General features: G+C 38.3%; 1 protein-coding gene across 2 annotated transcripts in view; it reads left to right on the plus strand.

The window, feature by feature from the left end:
• The window catches only part of nectin3b (nectin cell adhesion molecule 3b), a 51,950-nt gene extending 30,232 nt beyond the window's left edge, over positions 1 to 21,718 (plus strand). Inside the window, exons 6-8 of one of the 2 annotated variants that reach the window (XM_057361186.1) lie at positions 12,987 to 13,131; positions 19,369 to 19,471; positions 20,556 to 21,718. In XM_057361186.1, coding sequence (XP_057217169.1) covers positions 12,987 to 13,131; positions 19,369 to 19,471; positions 20,556 to 20,723 — 416 coding nt within the window. In that variant the 3' untranslated portion in view covers positions 20,724 to 21,718. Of the gene's footprint in view, positions 1 to 1,146; positions 3,842 to 12,986; positions 13,132 to 19,368; positions 19,472 to 20,555 lie in introns of those variants that run through there. The other variant, XM_057361185.1, reaches the window with a different exon arrangement.
• Positions 21,719 to 21,992: the final 274 nt, after the last annotated feature.

Genomic DNA, 21,992 nt, shown 5'->3' on the forward strand with positions numbered 1-21,992 from the left:
ACAGTTAAGATGTAGTAGTCACCCAATCTTCAGGTATTATTGATATCTGTTCCCTCCCCTCCCCTGGTAGCATGGAACCTTTCCCTGACCTCTCTCCTCCATTTTTGTTCATTCTCATCACTTTGCTGTTTGGTCATCCGTACTCCTCTCTCAGCTAACACTAGGTTGCTCCCTAGCTTTCATTGTTGAAGTATATTTTAATGTTGGAATGTGTGGTGTTAGCTGGAGATGTTAGTATGTAGGTTCTTTTGAATCCCTTATCATGAAGCTCGTGGAAGCGAAACATCTCACCCAACTCTTATTTCCATGTTTTGTGTTTTAGTCGACTTTTGCTCTGGACAACAGTTTCAGGTTTTTACTCATTTACAAACAAGGTTTACAGGTAGCTACACTAAATGGCCAAATGTATGTTGACACTCAAGCAGCACACTTAATACATGCTTTTTTAATATTGGCATCTACTTAAAACAACTGGCATTAATGGGCCGTTGTTCCTAGAGCACCTTTGCTGCCATAACAGACTTTCCACCTGAAGTTGGAATGTGGCCGCAAAGGTTTGCTTCCATTTACTGTAGACTTTAACATCAGTGAATGTCGGGCAATGGGGCCCTGCTCAATTCATCCCAGTAGACTTTGGGTCTGGGTTATGTGGCCGTCAGTCACCAGACTCTGTAGCCATTTCTTTATGGCCCTGACGGCCATTTTCTACTCCAGCATGACTCCCCCTGTGCATGTTCATGCTGGAACAAAAACAGGGTCCTATTCTACTGTTAATGTTTGTCTAAGGAGATTTCATGGCTGTATGCTTGGTTTTATGCACCTATGAGTAATGGGCGACGCTGAAATAACCAAACCCGTTAATTAGAACAAGGTGTCCATATTCTTTGACCATATAGTGTATATTGTTGCAAAAGAAAATTGTAAAACCTAAGCAAAAACTTGGAACTGTCTAATCCACAGCAATAGAAATATAGTCCAGTTATTTGTGCTAGCTGTCATGCTAGCAAATATTACAACTTTTGAAGCAAAATCATGACCATTAATGATATACTGATGTAGTTGGCATTGACATTATCTACTTTTCTTTGTGTGTTCATTCCTTCCTCCTGCCCCTCCCTCTTGCCTTTCCTTCCTTCCCTCCATTAGATCCTCCCTCAACCACAACCATGCCCCCCACCACCCCTGTCCGCCTCCTAACCGCAGACATCTCTGCCACTGGGCCCGGTAATAAGCAACGAGCGCTCATCACCTCTCCGACCTTGGCACCTCTGCCGGAGGGGAGCCTGGGCACCATTGTGGGTGGGGCAGTGGGTGGAGCCCTCTTCCTCCTGTTGCTGCTAGTTCTGGCCGGAGTTTATTACCAGCGCCAGCGGCGGACATTCCGCGGCGACTACTACACGAAGCAGTATCACGGGCCCTCCGACATGCAGAAGGCTCCCCAGCCGCATGAGCTACAGCAAGTCTACAACAAAGGCAGTCCGGATACAAAGCCCAAATCCAATCAGGATAATGGCACCATCTACCCAGACAAGGATCGAGAAGAATGGGGGGATTTCGACCGAGAGAGATCGCCTAATGGACGCAGCAGAGCACTAAGGGAAGCGGGCACTCATCTCAACCATCAAAACCATCACGAGCGTGAGCACAACAGCCATCAGCAAAGTTTCAGTCCCTCTTACCACAACCAGAGGAGCTTGCTGCAGCCGGAGCCCCGCAGGTATCCCGCGCCGCAAGTCATGAGCAACGGCTCACCCTACCTGCCGGAGGACTGCTACGACAACGATTACGTGTCACACACGGACGGCTCCATGATCTCACGCAGAGAGTGGTATGTCTAACCAGAATGAGCAGGAAAAGACTGCGTATACACTTAGGAAATGCTTCAAACTGCAAAAACAACGCAAAGACTGCAAAGTTACAGTATGTAAGAAAACAAATAGGAAATGTACTCTCGCACCTTTTCTAGTAGGTTACGAGCCCGATTCGTAGTGGGTTTTTTTGTACATTAGCCTAATCCTTAGTTAACTGTTTGTAGTTTGTTCAAAGGATGTTTTGGGACCAAGAGGCTGTGTATTCCTTTGTTACGAAGGAGATGGTCAGTCAACAAGATCTGACTTATGTATAACATGTAAACCTGTGCAGGTTTGAGTTCAGGTGCGATTTAAGTTGGGTTGCCAAATCATTAACAAATAAATCTCCTCTATTGAGGTGCACAGTAAAGGTGCACTGTGATCTTTAAAAAAAAAGATGATTTAATAAAAATATATATTATTTAATAAAAAAATGTTATTATTGACAAAATGTAAAAGTGTTCACATGTCGATAAGTGTTTTAGCTTAGCGCTAAGAGTTTCTGTGAGTCACGTGAACTTTCACCAATGCTGTCACTCCAAGAGGCAGAAATTAGCTCCTGTCAACAGCCAGGCGGTTTCCATGGCAACCTTTAATTCTCTACTGGCATTCGGAGTTTGAGTGCTGTTGGGTGGAGCCAGACAGTGAGACAGCGCAGGGTTTGATAAAACCCGGTGGGAGAGCGAGAAAACCGACAGAATCATTACCGAAAAGGGACGACTGTAATTGTCAATTCAGTACCATTTGCATAAATGCATCACTGTATTAAGTCTGAATTTCTGGTGCACGTCTGCTAATAGAGATGGTTGAAAAACATCCTGCAAATTCAAAACTACTGCCATTGTTTCTCAGATTATATATTTAAAGCTTGTCCCATATAAATGTAGCTCTCTATCTGGCTTCACCTCGCAGACCATCACTGCCCAGTGTTCAGACCCTCCTGTATTCAGCAGCTGTTGATTTATTGGTCCAGTACGCATTACGTCACAGATAAGCTTCTGTGCCTGTCTCTTGTGGTTTTGTGTGTATATTAGCGTGAGAGTTTTCTATGTGCCTGTTTATCTGTGCCTGTATGCAATCCACTCCTGTAAATGCAGCCTGCTGCTGTTAACCTACAGTGTTTCGAATCAGCCCGTGAAATCTGAGGTCTGATATCGTTGCTTCAGAACACACTCCGACGATAGCCAAACACAACTTGTTTTTGATCATAAAGTTTATAGTGTTGGCTGGATCATAATAAGTTAGTAATATGGTTGGCTTCAGGATAAAGCATCTGGAGATTATATTGTAGTGCCTTACAATGATTGTGCGCTCTGTACGCGTTACAGCGAGCACATAAGTTATGAACGAGCGGGTGATGTTTTCTGAAGTTACGAATGTGTCATTTTCAGAAGTATGTGTGTAGCTCTGAGGCATTGAACGGTCAGGTTGGGTGATCCTGAGGACGTCTTGTATTTTTTTCTCTTGCTTTTACCGCTTTAGAAGGTCTTTTTGTTTTGTTGTATGATATTTTCTCAGAGATTATCAGACAAAAACGAATTGTTTTGCTCTCATATGACGTGTGACACTTGAGTCACAGTGCACATCAAAGAGTTGTAATAAAAGGAAAGTAAAACTATCACTTCAAATATCTATGTGTACAGGTTTGGACATTGTAGAGTTAAATAAACAAGGTTATATGTATATATGCAGGTATTTGGGAGAGCCTTGTTTTTGTTTGAATTTATTGTTCCTACATAAGCCTAAAAGAGATGACTGCTATAGGGAATGTCTGTGGAACGCACTAAAAAATCCCACCACTTCACAGGTCAAGATGAGGCTCAGTTTCTTTGATCACTCTTTGCTTCTTCAGAACGTTTTGTTCACTTTTTTGTTTTACAAAGAGCTACTGTTGAAAAAATGTTCTCAAAGAAATGTATTTGCAATGTATAAATGATTCTGAGCATTATTTTGTAAAATCAACTTTTGGGATACGTTTTGTTTTGAAATAAAGCACCTTTTTTCTGTGACCTGCTTCTGTTTTAGAAGTTTGCTTAAATCAGCTTTGTGTTGGTTGGAAGAGTGTGTCGAAGTCTTGGGTGTGACTGGTTGCTTCAGCTGCAGAACTCTTCCCTGTGGGGGTCTCCTCAGCTTCCCTGGAGGGCTTGAAGGATATATTCCTCACGCCCTCTTTTCCTTTGCTGTGGTTAACATTTCATCTCAGAAGATCTCTCATGCACAGAGGCTCATTTTCATGCATATTTTGTGGGAAAGCCTGTGACTAAAAGCTTCCTGTGGATGGGGGCTAAACTTCCTCTCAGTCTTACCTAGGATAGCCCTAAAGTGCAGGGATTACGGGATGGTTGATCCTTATGTTTGCACTGCTGTTCTGTCGATCAGCATGAGAGGAGATGAGCACAGCAGTGAGAATAAATGGTGTTTGAGCGGGCTTTGTTTCATAGCGTTTGCTAATCTGGTGTCCTGTTCCATCAGCTGGTAGTGGAAAAGGCATCAGAAATCCCCAGGTGCAGGAAACACACAAGGTGATAAAATGTATACATTACATGCACATCTTTTTGATGAAAGTGTCCACCTATAATGTTTTTTTATTCTGATTCTCAGTGTCCATAATGATGTGTTTTTCTCAGACATGCCTATGTTGAAAACAACACAAGAGACTAGAGGTAAAATGGTTACATTAAGGCCTTTAAATTGGATTAATTGTTCATTCATTTTTTGTTTTTTTTACATTTTTATACCAAGTAAATAAAAATATACAATTGCTGAAAATAAATTAAACCATATATTAAATTGGCTTTATTTATTTTTATATTTTAAAGGCGGGTGTCCGATTTCTCTTAGCCGTTGTTGATGTTCAAATCACCAAAACAAACACACCCCTACCCCCATCTTTCGCTTTCGTCAGCGCTCTGCTCGGCTAATGTCCGTCCTGTGCACTGTGCACCTTACTGCTGATTGGCTACATGGTTGTTTTGGTACTCGGCCCGACTCGGTTGTCTAAAGCGTAATTCGGAATCGGTTACCCTGCCTTTAAGGGTTCATGGTTTTGTTTATTTTTAGCAATTGTATATTTTTATTTATTTATATATGTTGCTTAGGTAACATTTCTCATTTTCAGTTTAAACTTTCATAGTTTTGGTTTTAGATAGTAATAATCCTGCCACACACTTTAGGTTATACTTAATATTCAGATTATAAGAGCACAGTCATTTTATTATGGGCAATGACATCATTCTTTATTATCACCATTTCTACAAAATCTCTGAGGAGCAGCATCACCTGTTTTCCCTCCCTATTCTGAAAGCGCCTCTGATTGGTTAAATTAGTCCGGTAGAATGGTTTTGTTTGCCATAGTCCCCTTCCAGGCCATTGATACCGTCCCCATGGCAACAGGCTCTTCTCAGCCTCATGACAGAGCTTGTTCTCATGAGAGATACCTGTGCCTGCTCACAGAGAGAAGGGACGGGGGGGCTAGAGAGTGGATGAAAGAGGGTAATTCAGCAGAAATGGGACAGGAAGAGAATGGGAGGAGCCTGACTGTGGAACAAGGTTAAAAGGAGAGCAATGAAAACGCAAGCTTGATGGTGCCATTGTAAATTCCCGCTATAAAAGATGGTCACTTTAAATGGCTGTGATTTGTCATTGTGACCACAATGTTATTTCTTCTGTCCAGAGAGAATCTGTCATTGTGATCATTGGATTTTTCTGTTGAAAATTTTGTCATTGGTGTCTCTGCACTTTCTCACCCAGATATCAGTCTTTTATGAGATATTTTTCCAGTAATACATCACGGTGGTCATGAAATCATTCCCTCAATGGTAGGTTGTTATTAAATGTGCAGTGTTCCATTTTACAGAGTCTCGCATTCATCAAAAATGTATAGGAGTTCTGGTAAGTGTGTGTGTGCTTTATTATATCACAAGACACGGTTACACTCGGTGGGGTGCATAAATATGTAACCACATACTGTACACTTGAGATATTAATGGGCCTCTAGTTGGTTCTGAATATATCATGTTAACTATGTGATCTTCCCTAAAAGACTAATCTTCTCTCAAAGACTGTTTTCTACATTTCCTCGCTCCATGGACTCGCTTTTATTCCAAAAATCCCAGATTACCCGTGGATAAATGTAGTTTCGTCATCCTTACCTCTAAAGGGAAATCTGCAACCGTGCCACACTTAAATGTTTATGATCTCATAATGTTTTTGTATGTTAACCATTTTTTTTCCAGTGTGTTGTTTTTTTCTCTCTGCAATTTATTTATTTAGATTAGAATGTGAATTGGAGATGTCAATCAAATGCTCTTTGTAATGTTTTTTTTTTTTACAATAGAGTATTTTGGGTTTCCGCCAAACACAGATGAATTATAGGACACTAGACCACCCAGATTCAGATTCCTCTCTCCAAATGTGCACACGACCCTTCATAAAAATTGGTCACTTTAAACAAAGTAATCCACAACAGAAGATGACCTCTGACACTTGACCTACCTATCTCCCCTCTGTCACTAGGATAATCCTCTGTGGTCTTTCTCTTATCTGGTGACCTCAAAAGAGACATGTTCTATTGAACGACCTTGCCTTCATCACTGAGGCATCATAAACCTTTGACCTTTAAAAGGACAATTCTTAGTCTTACAATCTGTAATTGTGTTTCACAGTAATCAAGACTCATGGGTAGAAAATAGACCGCAGCAACCCTTTCCGCTCCAAGAGAGATAGCCATATTGGAGTGCAGGTAGGGATCTATCAGATGTCAGCCAGCTAAATCAGGCCAGTTTTCCACATGTAACGCTTTCCAGAATGCATTGTGGCACTTCTCCCGCCACCCATCTCCTGTGTTAACAAATGCAGGTTCTCATATGTTAACCCGCCGTGAGTGCTGAATGATGTTACAAGGTGTCCATGTCCATACTGACAAAACAATGATACGGGGGTCAAAGAGAGATACCTAATCCCTAATCATGTTTAAAAATGCTCAAACACCTGAACCAGCTTTTGTGTCAACAACTAAATGTGAACCTTACTTAATCCTCCATTGCTCTGGGATCATCCGTGCATTTCTCCAAAAAACTTTAAATCTGCTCAACAAACATTGCGAGAACTGTTGGCAGTCTTCAATGAATATGCTTCACCTCTGGGGTCACCTGTGAAAGGTCTTAATTCCTGTGAGGTTAAATTGAGCTTCTAAAAGCCTCTTGAATAATGACGGTTTTAAAAAAGTGCACTTTAGCAGGACTAAACCCATACACAATTTAAATCCTTTCTGCCGAAGAGCAAACAACACCTTTTAGAAGATGTTTGTGATGGTCCATAAGAAGACTTGGCTCAAAACTAAACTCTACTCAGAGAACCTTTAAGTTTGTTGACATCAAATTCACCTTGTAATGTTTGTAATCTCTTCATGACATATAAAGTACCAGACAATTAATCATAGAAATTGTGACATGAAAATTCACAGTAAATAAAGCAAAATGCTTATGGCTTTTTTAAGTATGTGCTCTGTTATGAATGTTGTACTGGCGAGTGATCAGTTTTAACTAGGGATGTAACGGTATTGTAAATATCGAAGTATCGAGAAAGCAAATCTTGTCGATATTATCGTGGTCGCATGACGATAGATCTTTCAGGCAAAGTGTAGTTTTTTCAACCGAATGGAGCGAGTTGAGGGTAGCGGGAACTACAATTCCCATCAACCCATGCGTGCCCATCATCCTCTGCGCTCTGCTGCCGCCCGCTATCAAGTTGAGCGAAAATGGCGGATGCCGCTAGTGGCATAGAAACGGATTTACAAATTGTTGAAGCTAAAGCGAATTATAAATCGGATGTGTGGAAGCATTTCGGTTTTCCCGTGACAAGAAACGAGAAAGGATAAAAGGTGACGGACAGACAAAAAACAATAATTATTATGCAGACACTGCCAGACTGGGTGAAGTACAATTCGGGGAATACGACTAATATGAAGAGCCATTTGTTACATCATCACCCCGAAAAGTTTCATGAAGATACGAGGAGCAAAAAAATATATAGCTAGCAGTGAGTGAAGCATTGAATGAGGTGAGTACCTGACTGTGAGTTGTTAAAAGTTGACAAACAACTCAAACTTTTTTCATGTTAATTTTTTCATGTTTCATGTTCTCAACATTTTTATGTTATTAATTTTTATGTTATTATGTTAGTTCCTGTTTCTTACTGACTTTACTGTTCTTTGCACTTTAAAATTACCTAATCTAAAAATAATAAATGTGATCTTTGTTCAGTCATTGTTTAATAAACACTTATGCCACATTTTTCCAAGTCTTCATTTGTTTTTGTTTTTTTCCCGCAGAAAATAAAATAAATACCGTACCGTAGTCTTCATATCGAGGTACTGCCGTATCGTGAAATTCTGATACCGTTACATCCCTAGTTTTAACCCATCCTGAACAGAACTGTAAAGGGGTCTTAAGACTCACTGTGGGGGGAACATCTGTGGTATTAACTGCCAGACGGCAGAATGATGACTTCTCCCCTGCCCCCCTCCAAACCCTGATACCGTCCCTCACCATTGTTCTCGTACACTGAACCACATATAATCCCAAATGAAGTTAAACCTCCAGAAAACATCTACGGTGTGGAGGTAAATAGAGAGAATGGATGGTAAACTGTGATAATAATTGTGGAGTGGAGGGTAGCAAGGGGCTTTATTCAGAAAACATTGAGATTAATTATAAGGAATGTACCCAGTTCTTAAAAGACACCATGTGACCCTGATGTGAACTTGCATTTTGTGCAAAAACTGAAAAGATGTATATGCAAGTGCGCATTGTAAGAAATATGGGGCTTTTTTGTAACGCATTAGCTCTCGAATTCGAATTTACCTCTTATTTTCTACCTTCTGAGGCACCAAAAACAGTATACTATGTAGGAGACTTGAATGACAATATTGTGATGTTACAGTAGCAAATCCCCTTAGAAAAAATAAGTATACTTAAAGAACAATTTAAGTAATTATACTAATATCAGTGTACTATTGCAATAATACTTGGTACCCTAATTCGCCCACTTTTTAGTTTATAAATGTATACTTTAAAGTTAGCATGAAATTAAAATGATCATTCTAATTGTTTTGCACAGTGGTGAAGTATTTATCATAAATTATTTATCCGTGCACATATATTTTTTTTTCATTTGCACTTAGATTAGATTTTAGATTTTAGATTCAATTTTTATTGTCATTGCACATGTACGAAGGTACAAGGCAACGAAATGTGACCTCTGCATTTAACCCATCCAGAGAGTAGTGAACACACGTACCCCCGGAGCAGTGGGCAGCTATCACTGCAGCGCCCGGGGAGCAAGGTGCCTTGCTCAAGGGCACCTCAGTTGTTACCCGCCGGCCCTGGGAATCGAACCGGCAACCTTCTGGTCACGAGTCCGACTCTCTAACCATTAGGCCACAACTGCCCCTATTTTTACTTTTAAATGTTTTTAGATTTTTTAGATTCATTTAGATCATCACTTGTATTCTTTAATCAAAAACGTTAACCTCCTCACCCTCTTGAAACGACCTGTCTTCACCTCTGGTCACGAGGAATGGCGCGAGGGCGGGGCGTTCAAATCTTTTTTTTTCATTTCAGAAGTCGTTTACTTCCACAATAGCTACTTCCGTTTCATGCGGACTTTAAGTTTAACAGTTGTAAACTTTGACTACACAACTATATTTCTTGTTTCTAATGCAACACGTGAAATAAATTAATATTTACTAGATCAATACAGTTGTGACATATTTTTAGTTGATGAAAGTGCCCTTTGAATGTACTCTCAGTGAACTACTTCATATTTGTAAGCTTACTTTTAAGTGAATTTAACATCATACTTATGCAGGCGGATTCCTGAACAGGGATTAATACTAGTTCCAGACTAAAATAAATGTTAGAGCTGTCCAAACTGAAAACAACTTGCACTGACATATCTTAAAATACATAAATGCTGTTGTTTTGTCTCAAAATGCACACAAGTAATGGCATGTTTGTAAAAACAACTTAAATGTCCTAATTTAACTATGGCCTAGTCCTGGTTTAAGTATATTCCTGTCCGGGAAACCACCCCATACTAGTTTACTCTTTATATTATATTGTTAGCATATCAATTTTAACATACTGTTTAAAATACCGTATGCAAAACTATGTGAAAAAACTTGAATACTCTACCCAGTTCAGGCTACAGAAACAAGTATACTCTACTTTTGAGTACATCTCAATGAAAAGAACTCTGTACAGTACAGACCAAATATAGCCTACTGTCACTCAAGTATATTTAAGTGTTATTTTAACTATATTACTGAGAAGTACATTAAAAGCAGATTGAAGGTATACAATAATAGTGTGCTATACTAACAGTAAACTACTTTTTTGTAAGGGCCCCTGGGCCTAAATGGTCAAATATAGCTAACTGACTAGTGCTTTATGCCGTATGGACTTGCTGTGCAAAGATCTGCCTCAAACTGGTTGAATCGCCACTGTGCCAAACCGTTTCAGTTCCACGCCAAACCCTTTGCCAATGTTTTCCATCCCATCTCCCATTTATCCACAATCCCCTTCCTGATCTTCAGACATCTTATGATCTTAACCTCATGCTCTCACTGTCTTTATTCCTCCACCGCCAGCTTTCCTCTGCCCTCTCATGAGCCGGACGTGCACTCAGCAGGGCAAATATTTACCGCTTGCTACCCTGTAACGATCACAATTGAGTGACTTTTGAGTGAACATCCTGTTCCGTTCTGCAGAGAGGGCAGAGGTGAGGCAACAGCAACAGCATTGTAGTAATGATTGGGTTCACGGTCATTAAACCTCAGAGAAAACACTCAATAATACCTTTAATTGATTTCTGTAAAACTAAAAATGGGAACTTGAAGGAGGTACAAAATGCTGATTAACAAATAAGGATTTACTGTTTACAGAACTGTAAACGCCGTCATTAGCTACTGAAAATGTATGGTTAAATTACAATTAATGATGCTTTTGTAATTCAGAAATTTAAAACACGTTCTCAATTCAGTTCTGAATGGAGCACAACCCTGTTACAGAGTCATTGTACCACCCTCTTGGCCCAAACGTTTGTTGATCCTCCAAAGGGCAGCACTGTTTGAGCTTAATTCGTTTTAATTAATGAATGTAATCCCATTTCAGAAGACCCGTTGTGTGGATAACAAGCTTGCGATCTCCCAAACCTCTGCTATAGATTCTGGTGAACTTACTAAATTAAGCTGTAAGAGCGTTAAACTCACCGTAAACACCTACGAGAGGAGCCGGTAATGAGAGAGAGAGCAAATGAAAGGGAAAGTTGGAAGAAGTGCAGTAAAGCATAAGAGCACTGCGGGGTAGTAGAGACAGTAACAGCAGGCTTTAAAGCAGGACAGCATGAGGTCCTAATTACAGAGCCTTAGAACCAGCTGACTACAGCTCATCCCTGCCAACTACTGCACAACCCACCCATCCACCTGACCCTCCAAAACAACAAACATCTAGTTCCCATTCAGTATGACTCCTGATTAACAGTTACTCCAGCATTATTTCTGCCAGAACAGAGGATGTACTCGAAAGCGCGCATTGAATCATTACCATTAGTCCAACGTACTGTATGCTGCACGTTTGTATCAAGTTTGCTCGTCACTTCATATAACAACGTCTGGTAGCTAAATAAATAGGTGTAAATGTTTACACAAATGTGAAACAGTCTTGTTTTCGTAAAAAATCTATAAACGTCCTCCTTAAAACAAGATAAATTGGTAACACTTTAGGTAAGGTTGATTTTTTTGTTAGCATTGTTAGCATGTTAGCATTAGCTAACATTAACAATGAGCAATAATGTTTTTTCTATGTCAATACAATTGTTCTTGTTAGTTTTCTGTGAATTAACGGATGTTACAACTTTTGATTTAAAAATTATTCGTAAATGCTGAAATGTAGTAAGATTATTATTAAATGTTTTGTTCATTGCTAAAGTATTGACTTGTGTTTACAAATGCAAACTTTTTATAAAGTGTCATTGATGAGAAGCAAACCGTGTAGGATAACAAGGATTGTTTTGAAAAAAACTGTATATCATCTTATTATACAGTATAATGTTTCTTGTTAAGCATAAATCTAACAAAGTTTAGTATGTAAACAAATCAACCGTATTCAGAGAATATTGAATTAATATTTAATCTTATTATTGCATACTCATTTTATATTGTTTTATTAGTAAGGTTTTTTATTATGAAAAACTGTGGGGGGGCAATTCCAGTGTTATGGATGTGACATTTTTAGTCAAAACTTGAAAAAAAAATCTCAGAGAATGGATTTATAACCAATGTATTGAATCTTCTGTTTAATTATTTTACTAAACCACTGATGATAGAATGCAGACATCAGAAAAATATCAGTATACACAAGTTTTCAATTTTAAAAGACATTCATGTGTTGTGAATGAGACTGATGCAAGTTTTTGAAAGACAACATTTGTGGGATTTCTGTGAATTAAAATGTACAAACCAGAAGCAATCATACCCAACAAATGGAGAAGGGATGGCTCTATAAAGACCACAAAATAGTTATTTTATTTACATCATGTGCTCATTAAGAATATGGACTGTTATGGTTGTGACAATAACACCGAACATGGAAAACGATGCTTTAAAAACACCCAAAAAATGCTTCAAAAACTTTAAGAGACTTCAATTTAAACCAGCAAATATTTGACATCTGATCTGTCTGTATTATGAAAACCTTTGGTAAAAACTAGTTTTTCATCTTAAGGTTGACATTTGCATTTTCCTGAGGTTCTTTTTTACTCTACCCACTATGGTTAAATTGGATCTTTAGTCATTTTAACTGGTCTGTTTGCTTTTCTGTTTTCGTCTTCTGCAATTTGCATTGCTGTCACATGCTATAATGTATATGCACATAATTGCTAGTTACTGTGATTTGCTGTTTTATACCCTTGATTATAATTTATTGCATTTAGTCTCTTTTTGCCAAGATGAGCAGTGTTTCTCCTGACAGGCTGAAAATAATTATGGTGGAACTTGATGTACCTCCAATATCACTGGCTATGTTTATATATTAATTAGCTCTCATATTTCTTGCCTTACTGTGTTGTACCTTTCAGAAATGTCTCAAAAGCAGATGACCTCCTCCATGGCGATCGCTGGGGCTGTGATGGGGGCGGTGCTGGCACTCTTCCTCATCACTGTTTTCACCATCGTCCTCCTCACAGCACGCAAGGCCCCCCCACCCACATACACGGATAAAGTGTGAGTAATGCGGCATCTTCACCTACTGTACTGTAGATTTGTATGCATATCTAACAACGTGCAGAATGTGTTACTTTAACATAAATTAAAGCAGCATTTTTCACAGTATTCTGATTTTGATATTATGAAACATGGAAAAAAACAACAGATTATTTTTAATCTTTGAGCAGATGAGCAGACATTTGATTGATTTAGGCAACGTTTTACTGATACATGTGATGCTGCAGTAGGCATTTGAGATATTTCCCTCTCCGTGTCACCTGCTTTTCAACACGTAGACCTTCAGTGTGTTGGACAGCTGGGGCAGGACATGAGCACTTACCTGGTGAATTATTGAATCATTAACTTGCTTCTTCAGCAACTTCCTGACTGTCCTTTGGACCCAGACTGACAGAATAAAACATTACCATTACTACCCTTGGTTTAGTGACCTTACAAAACCATTTCCAGTCAAAGTTTGTAAGGTCACAGAAGGCCTAACACATCAAACATTACATCAAACTAATTTTGTACTTATCAATAGCTTTATGTGAACGGCTGGCAAAGAGAGAACCAGAACGTTGCTTTGAACTTACATGACGATACAGGCTGGTTAGTGCTGTTTGGTGCAGAAAGTCAGCATGGTGATGATGTTTGACATGGCGAATGTGATTTTTTTTCATATTGTGATGTATTGTGAAGAAAAATAGCTTTTAGAATTAGCGAAAATGTAGGTTTGGACTTTTTGTCCTTTGAGAGGTGATTAGATCATTGAGACATTGTAAGCCTGGCCATTGGACAGTCAAAATAGTCCCGCCCCTACGCCGAGACAGAAAAGAGATTGAGGTTATTGTTTTTGATTATGAGGGCATATGAATAAAGCAAAAAGAAGTTTTGACTTCATGGTGACTTTAAAATAATTCAGAAACATGGTAGGGATGCATCAGACATGCCACAATTTCTTGCTAAAGATCAGCAGCCAAAACACAACATGAAACATTAAAAAAAAGAAATTGAGCAAGGAGTCAATCTTTACAACAGTCTTCTGAGGAAATATAGTAAACTACACATTTACCTACCTAAAGTATAAGGATATCATGACGTACATTACAATGCTCTTCAGCTCTGCCCGGGTCACCTGTTGCCCCATCAGAATGAGGCATTTCACACTACAGCGCGTCTTTATGACTTAATATTTGATAAACTGCCCTAGCTGTAATAGATGTTGTCTGGTCAATGATTACCGAGTGCAGATGTGAATGTTCCACATTATCAGGAGCCACATCAGATAATGTGCTTTTGTTTTTCAGGTCTCTAGAAAGGCAACTGAATGTCAACAGAGACAGAGTCTTGCCACAGCTGTGTGTTTGCTTGTACAGTACACAGAAACTATCACATTGTTTCAAAAAGTTGTGCGCAAAGGAGATCTGGCTTTGTTTCCAAGCATGTTGATTTTCAGATCTTTTTATCTCTTGGTGTCATAGTTGCTTTGTTTTCCTGTCAGTCCGAGAACTTCTCTATGAGAACGTCTCATTTCAAGCATCCCGAAGGCCTCTGTTTTCTCACAGCCATCAACAGACAGGTCACAGGGCTTCATACAATACTCGGCTCCTACACTCCATAAGGCTCCATAAGGGCATACAGTTTTGATTCTGTGAGGGATGAATAAGATTGATTGTGTGTCATAGGTTATTTGTGTTGGACAACCAAAATTTGGGACATTCTGCCTCCTGCTTCTTTACAAAAGACCTACACGTAGTATAAAAATACAAGAATGTAAATAGTTAAACTAACATAGCCAAAAAATTTGTTTCTTGGTGACAGATGTAGTTCTCATGAGGATGAGGTCACAATTCAGCCTTGCATGTTCACAGGGGAAATTGAATTGAGAAACAAGGGAAATGCAGCACACAAATGACGCTTAACGTTTGGCTGCTCTCAAACCAAATGTCTGGCCTCCATATGAGTTGTGGACCTTGAAATTTGGCTCCAAATTTTCTCATAATTTACATCATGCAGTGTCTTCTGTAATATGAGATGAGCTAGTTACACAGTAACAGTCTAGCTCACTATGAAAACATTATCTTACAAAGATTTGTTTTCCTAAACATCCTCAAAATAGGATAAGTTTGCTTAAGAAGATTAAACTTGTTTTCAGAGAATATGTTGAGGTTAGTTTTCTTTTTTTTCAAATAGGGTAGGAAGAATCTTATACAGTATTTCTTCTGAAGTAAATTTTTCTTGTTTTAAGGATGCTTGGATATTGACAGAACATTGCAGATTTGTTGACTGCTATTTATTGCTTGTGTTCTGCTGTGCCATCTTTATCAACATCATCTGTCTTAAAATGAACAATTTCGTCTCCATCCCTCAAATTTCTTGACAGAGCCGCCAGAAGCATCTCGTTCAGAATAAGTGTGAGAGACGCTCTTATCTCTTATCTGTTTCGACTGATCCCAGTTCAGCCTTCTTGCTCTTGGCTTGGCTTATACCGTGGCATACTGAATGCAGATCAGTGAGGCAGGACAGCTGGGTTTGAGCTGATGGATGAAGCTGCCACTGCGCTAGATACAGCGGGGACTGTGAAAGAGATAAGCAGCATTGAGACACTGACACACTAGGCTGACACAGAAATGAAAGAAAAAAGTCTTGATGTTTGGATTTCATGAGAGGTGCTCTGGTTGTCAGGATTAAAAGAGAAAATGCTGCTTCTTTGAATGCCTCAGTATGCTTGTGAAGAAAGGTTTAGCCATTTGGCAGATTTAAAAGCTCCCATCTTTCCACAATTTTCCCGAACCAGGGTGATTTTGTGTCGTGATTGTGTGGCATTATCATCTGCCCTTGAATTTAACCTTCACAGCATTTAAAATGCATTATTATAGCTCAAGGTCTTCGCTAAAAATCGTTTAGACGATCGGAAAATGTTCAAGGATGGGTGAGGAGGAAAAAACTATCCTTCAGGTTCACATGACTGCATTTAATAAGAGGAAATCATTTTGTTGCATTTTGTTGCGTGCAGTTCACTTAAAACGTTAAAAATATACGTTTATCTAAGCCATCTGTGTAGGGACTATTTATGTTGGCATTCACTAAAACTGGGCTCAGCATGTTTGCACGAGACTGGTTGGGGAGAGTAAATGTTGAAATTAAAATTGTGCTGCTTAGATGCATAATGGTTACGTTATGAATACAACGTTTATTTAATGAGTAATTAAAGGAGCACTGTGAGGATTTTAGCAGCATCTAGCGGTAGAGGTTGTAAATTGCAACCAGTGGCTCACTCCACCCCCCATCCTCCTCCCTTTCGAAGCACTACGGCGGCTCTCACAGGACAAAGATGTCGTCTCGTTTTTTGCTTCTTTGACAAAGGAGATAACGTATGTATGAAACACGCACTGTAGAGCAGTTTGTACTTTTAGGGCTAGTACCTACTAATGCATGTAGTTGAGACAACAATTGTGTTTAAAAAAAAACTAATTTTAAACATATGGAACCACTGATCACAATGTGATTCAGTCAAAGAGTTATTTCTCATTCATATTCCTACATTTATGTAAAGTCCAAAATGTTGGCCCTTCTTCAGTCATTTTGGACATCCAGGTGGATCCATTGAGAGTACCCAGGCCTGTCTGTGACCTCATTCCACAAATGCACTTGCCGTTTCCTCTCCAGACCATTGATAAAATGTATTGCTTTCAATCCTTTATTTCAACCATAACTTTTCATGGGAAATGCTAATGTTAGTCCATATAGACTTAATGAGTCATAAAGCACTGTTGTACACTTTTCCATCTCCGCCCTGTTTAGACCATGTAGGAAGAGCAGGGGACACATTAGACAGACTAATAGTCCATTGAAAATCAATTACACAAAACATTGGACTACTAATGTTTAGATATTAACGTCCTCAGGAAGTGGAAAAACAAAAGTCACAAAGCTGATGGCTTTAAGAACCGAGAGCTGTGGGAGCTTTCGGATGAAAATGCAAACCAAGCCTAAAAGATGAGTCCAAATCAACTTTATTTTAACAGCTTGCACCCATTTGGTCACTGACCCTTAAGGCACTTTCTGGACTAGCATCTTAGCACACACAGCAGTATCTAAATCCAGGGAGCAGGGAGATGTATCTTGTCACTCTAAGCATTCTGGGAATTCAAGGTCAGGGTAGGGCAAACCTTGGGATCTGTCAAAGCCTGGGGCTAGCAAATAGAAGCTCAATAGGTATTAGCACCAGGGGCCAATGCATTAGAAATGTGAGACCACCCCTCTTAAATGTACTCGCGTCAAAACTCATTCATCTCAAAGTAGAAAGTGCAGAGCCATCTAAATAAAATAGTTGGAGCAAAGAAGAGAGTATGTAGAGATGGATTTAAAGAGGAGGATTACACTGTGACATGATGGATCAAGGATGACTGAATCAGAAGACATTAAGAGCTAAGTTAAAAGAGGCAGTTTAGTTGCACCTCATTTTAATAGGCTGCTGGGAGATGAGCTTGGGGTATTAGATTCTACACTGTAAAAAAATAGGAACTGTATATTGTATTAATATGATGGAACTTTCCGTATTGAGTTTTTACAGTTGTTTTATCTGTATTTTAACTTTTTTACCGCATTACGTTGTGTTTTTAAATTACCGGAAATGTCCGTTAAATAAATTGATAAAGTACTGGTGAGAATGTTCTGTTTTATCAAGAATTTTTTAAATGTGTTAAAAATGTCAAAGTACAGAAATATACTGAAATTATTTTTCTCTCTGTAACAATAAAAAGTTGATCACATAAAAAAAGAAATATACTGAAAATGTACAAGTCTGCTGTAAAATAACATGAAAACGTGTAATTTTACTTTACGAAAATTTTTATTTGACATTTTTCATGCGCCCCAGTTGTTGCAATATTACTGTTTTTTAATGGGTTTTGGTGTATTACACTTGAAATTATACTACAGTAAATAAGTTTTACCTTAGCCAACTAAATTGTGTTGACCCAACTAAACTAATTTATTTTTATTCAAATTCATTGTGTGTAAAAGCTTTCTTCAATTAAATTTAAATTTCTAACCATACATTTTTGAGTGAAGAAATGGAACAAATTCCATAAAATACAATTTTAGTTTTACTTTTTAAATTTTGCTTTGCATCAATGTCAATTTTTGATTAATATTAAATAAAAGGTGAAGGTCTGACTCTGAAACAAAGTATAAATATAATTTTACAAAAACTAATCAAATTTGAACAGATGACAGTATATTATTAAGTTTGTCCAAAGTATAATATTTTCAGTGTGGAGATCCAGTGTGCTTCCATTTAAGGAGTTAAAAGCAGGTCACACATGAGCTTAACCTCTTTGCACTTATGCAAACGCCATAAATAATTGGTTTTTAATGATAGTAGTTTCATTTATTTATTTATTTATTTATTCATTTATTTATTAGATATTATTTATTATAATGATCTTGCTTGGTCTATAAACACCATGCACTGTGCTGTGTTTTACCTTTCTGTGTTTTTCTTATTTGCTCCTGTAAAGCTGCTTTGGAACAATGCACATTGTGAAAAGCGCTATATAAATAAAATTGAATTGAATTGAATTAATAATAGTTGGTGCTCAATATCAGATTAGAGCTCATTTTATAAGCTTGTATGGTTTTAGCTTGTGATTTATTGAATGCTCGCTGTAAAATGACTCAAAGTAAATATCCTAAAGAGCTGTTGTACATCAATCTCCAGGGAATTGTTAGATTACTATGGATGTGTTTTTAGTGCCTGGTATTAACTCCAGCAATGTACAAACTGAACAATATGATGAAAAGGTCAGTTGTTCATTTTATTTCTAATGTGGATGTTTGACATGAGCTGTATTTATGTAATTTTGCAAACATACATCTCCACCCACATACACATGTAAAGAAATTCCAGACAGGGTCCATTGTGGCCCTGCTGGTGTTTGGGTAAAAGGTCCAGAGGGCATGAGAAACTATGTCTCAGTGAGAGTGCAGGGCATGGAGACGTGGAGGCCACTTCACGTCATGAGTGGCTGGTGATTGAGTCCAAGTGACACCTTGAGAAGTGACTTGAGTCTGTGTGGAAGCTCAGAAACAGATTCTCAGATGCGAGATGACTTCCTACAGATTTCAGAGTTAAAAAATGGTGTGGCTGTATTGAAAATAACAAGATTTCTGTGCTCAAGAAAATCATGCCATGTTAATACTGAGCGACACTGTAAATGCCTCCTTGTTCATGATTTTCTCCCTTTACAGGATTGACCTCCCTCCAACTCACAAGCCCCCTCCTCCATACACAGAGAGGCCTCCCGCCATTCCATTGGCCTCTCAGGCCCCTCAGGTGGCATCATTCTCACAGGTAAACCTTACACAGCTCTGTTTACTCTGCGGGGTTCTCCAGTCTGATTTACTTTCCTACACGGGTGCTTTATAATGGAGCCGTATTTGAAAGATGACTGCTGGCATCTGCTTTATTATTCAAGAAGTGATTATATGTTCACTCTGTCTCTTTTAGCTCTTGTTTGCCAGAATCTATCATTCCTTTTTGTCCAACCCACATTAAATACTGCTGCAACTCGTAAAGAAACTAGGGCTGTAAATTTGATGCAGCTATGTGGTGTGATGAATTATTTTTAAATGTATAATAATGTGTTGAGAAAATGTGTCCCCTGATCCATAATGTGGAATTTTCCGACCATCAGATCAGAGCAACTTAAAGACTATATAGATTCCATATCTGTTTACTTTTGAGTCTAGAGTATATGCTGGTGTTCTCCTAAAAATATTACTAAATATTTTATTAATAAAATTAATTCAAATAAAAATTTTTTGTTATACTGTATGCCGTTGCTCTTTGTCTAAATTGACCAAAGTCAAAATATACAGTTTTGCTGTATGTCAGTGAGAGGTTTCTATTAAATAATATATAAAAAACAAAATTTTGATTTCTAAAGCAACTTGTAATGTCTTTTCAATGCTTTTAATCTCGACTAATCTTTGAATTATCTTCACTTGGGGGCTTTCTCAACAAATAGTATTATTAATTTAATAAATTAACCATCATATACAGTATCAACCATCATTAAACAGCTCTACTAAAAGCCAGATTATTTTTTACATCTATTCATATTAAACATAAACTTATCAGCATCTGGGAGTCACTCTTAATAATACTTGAAAATGATTAAGTACTGTGTTGTCAAAGTTGACAATGATTTTTTAATACTTTTTATATGGACAAAAACCAGTGACAAATATGAAGGGTGACTAATAAAAATGAATTATGACAAAAATCATGGAATATGGAGATACAAGGTTCCAGAAGGACAGCAAAGATTTGCTATAAATGCTATACCTGTATCCGCCACATGCATACAAATATACACAACTCTTCCAGAGAGTTGTTCAGTTCTAGTCTGTTGTGTGTCATCTGTGCCTTGTAGGCTCGTCGGATCGAGAGGCGATATGAGCCGGCCGAACGGGTGCCTGGCAGGCAGGCTCGCCGAGACATCCAGAACCCCACCCACCATTCGCTGACCTATCAGGAGTGGATCTGTCATCAGAACGGAGCAGACCGCGTTTACATCAACCATAGAGAACATTATGTGTGATGGTGCCCTTGTGTCAACTGCAGCGCACTGCCAGCTCCAAAGTTAAAACTGTTTACGAGTATGCTGAGAGCGAAAAATCACCTTGTTTAGAGCACCGCTAAACAGTAATTACAACACTGAGCAATTACTGTTATATACAAGCTCTGTATAATGCGCAATGAAAACTCTGGCAACATGTAGATCTTTATTAGTTTGGCCTGGAACACAATACTGTGCAGTGCTTTAATATGTACAGTAGTCCTACTGTAAAATATAGTGACTTAGATTGAATGTAAAAGGTGAAAAGCAATTTTAGTGTAATGAGTTATTGCCTGGGGCCTAGATTTGTTTTTTACTGTAAAATGTATCTTTTGTTTGTTATCTTAGTTGTCATTTTACTGTACACTCGACCTCATGCGACTGAAACATTTGATTTGTTTGCCTATGACAGATAGCAAGGTCATTTGCCATACGTTTTCTCGTTTTACACTGTGATGTACAGTAGATGTGAATTTTCATACAAAGCACACGCTAAATTTATTTTGTCATTGCTTTTGTGTGTAGCTACTGTATACCAGTACTGTGTAGAAATAAAGTGATTATTCATGATGTATTCACACTCGTATCATTTAAAACATGACTCTTTCATGTGTGAAACACAAAAGAAGATATTTTGAAAAATATCACAGTCGTTTTGTGTCCATACAAGGGAAGTCAATGGGGGCCAATGTTGTTCCAAACTTCTTATTTTGTGTTCTGCAGATGAAAGTCATAGAGGTTTGGAATGACACTGTGAATAAATGATGAGTGATCGATGACTGAATTTTCAATTTTTCACTTTATTTCATTCATCTTAAAGGAGTAGTTCACCCAAAAAATGGTCCCCATTGACTTTCCATAGTACGAATAAAAATGATGGTCAAGTCAATGGGGACTGTTTCTGGGTGAAATATTCCTTTAATAGAGAACATTAGCATTTTACTCCAGTTCTGAAACTCATAACCAAAGCAATATTTGCATTACATCATACCATTAATCAAATAAAACAATATAACCAGTAAAGGCTTCTTTGTTGTTATAATTTCTCTGTTGCTTTACTGTAAACACATCTGAAATAACAGACAGGAGTTAAAGACTAGACTAGACAGCGCTTCTCGAACCCTCACACAATCTTATTAGACAACAGACTGCGAGTCAAATATAGGTTGTAAAATCTGATGAATGCATGCTCTTATTTTATGCTGCTCTTATGGTCATCTAAACTGCTGGATGACTTCTCACAGTCGATGA

This window comes from Triplophysa rosa, linkage group LG19 (genome assembly GCF_024868665.1).
Source record: "Triplophysa rosa linkage group LG19, Trosa_1v2, whole genome shotgun sequence".
Lineage (NCBI taxonomy): Eukaryota > Metazoa > Chordata > Actinopteri > Cypriniformes > Nemacheilidae > Triplophysa > Triplophysa rosa.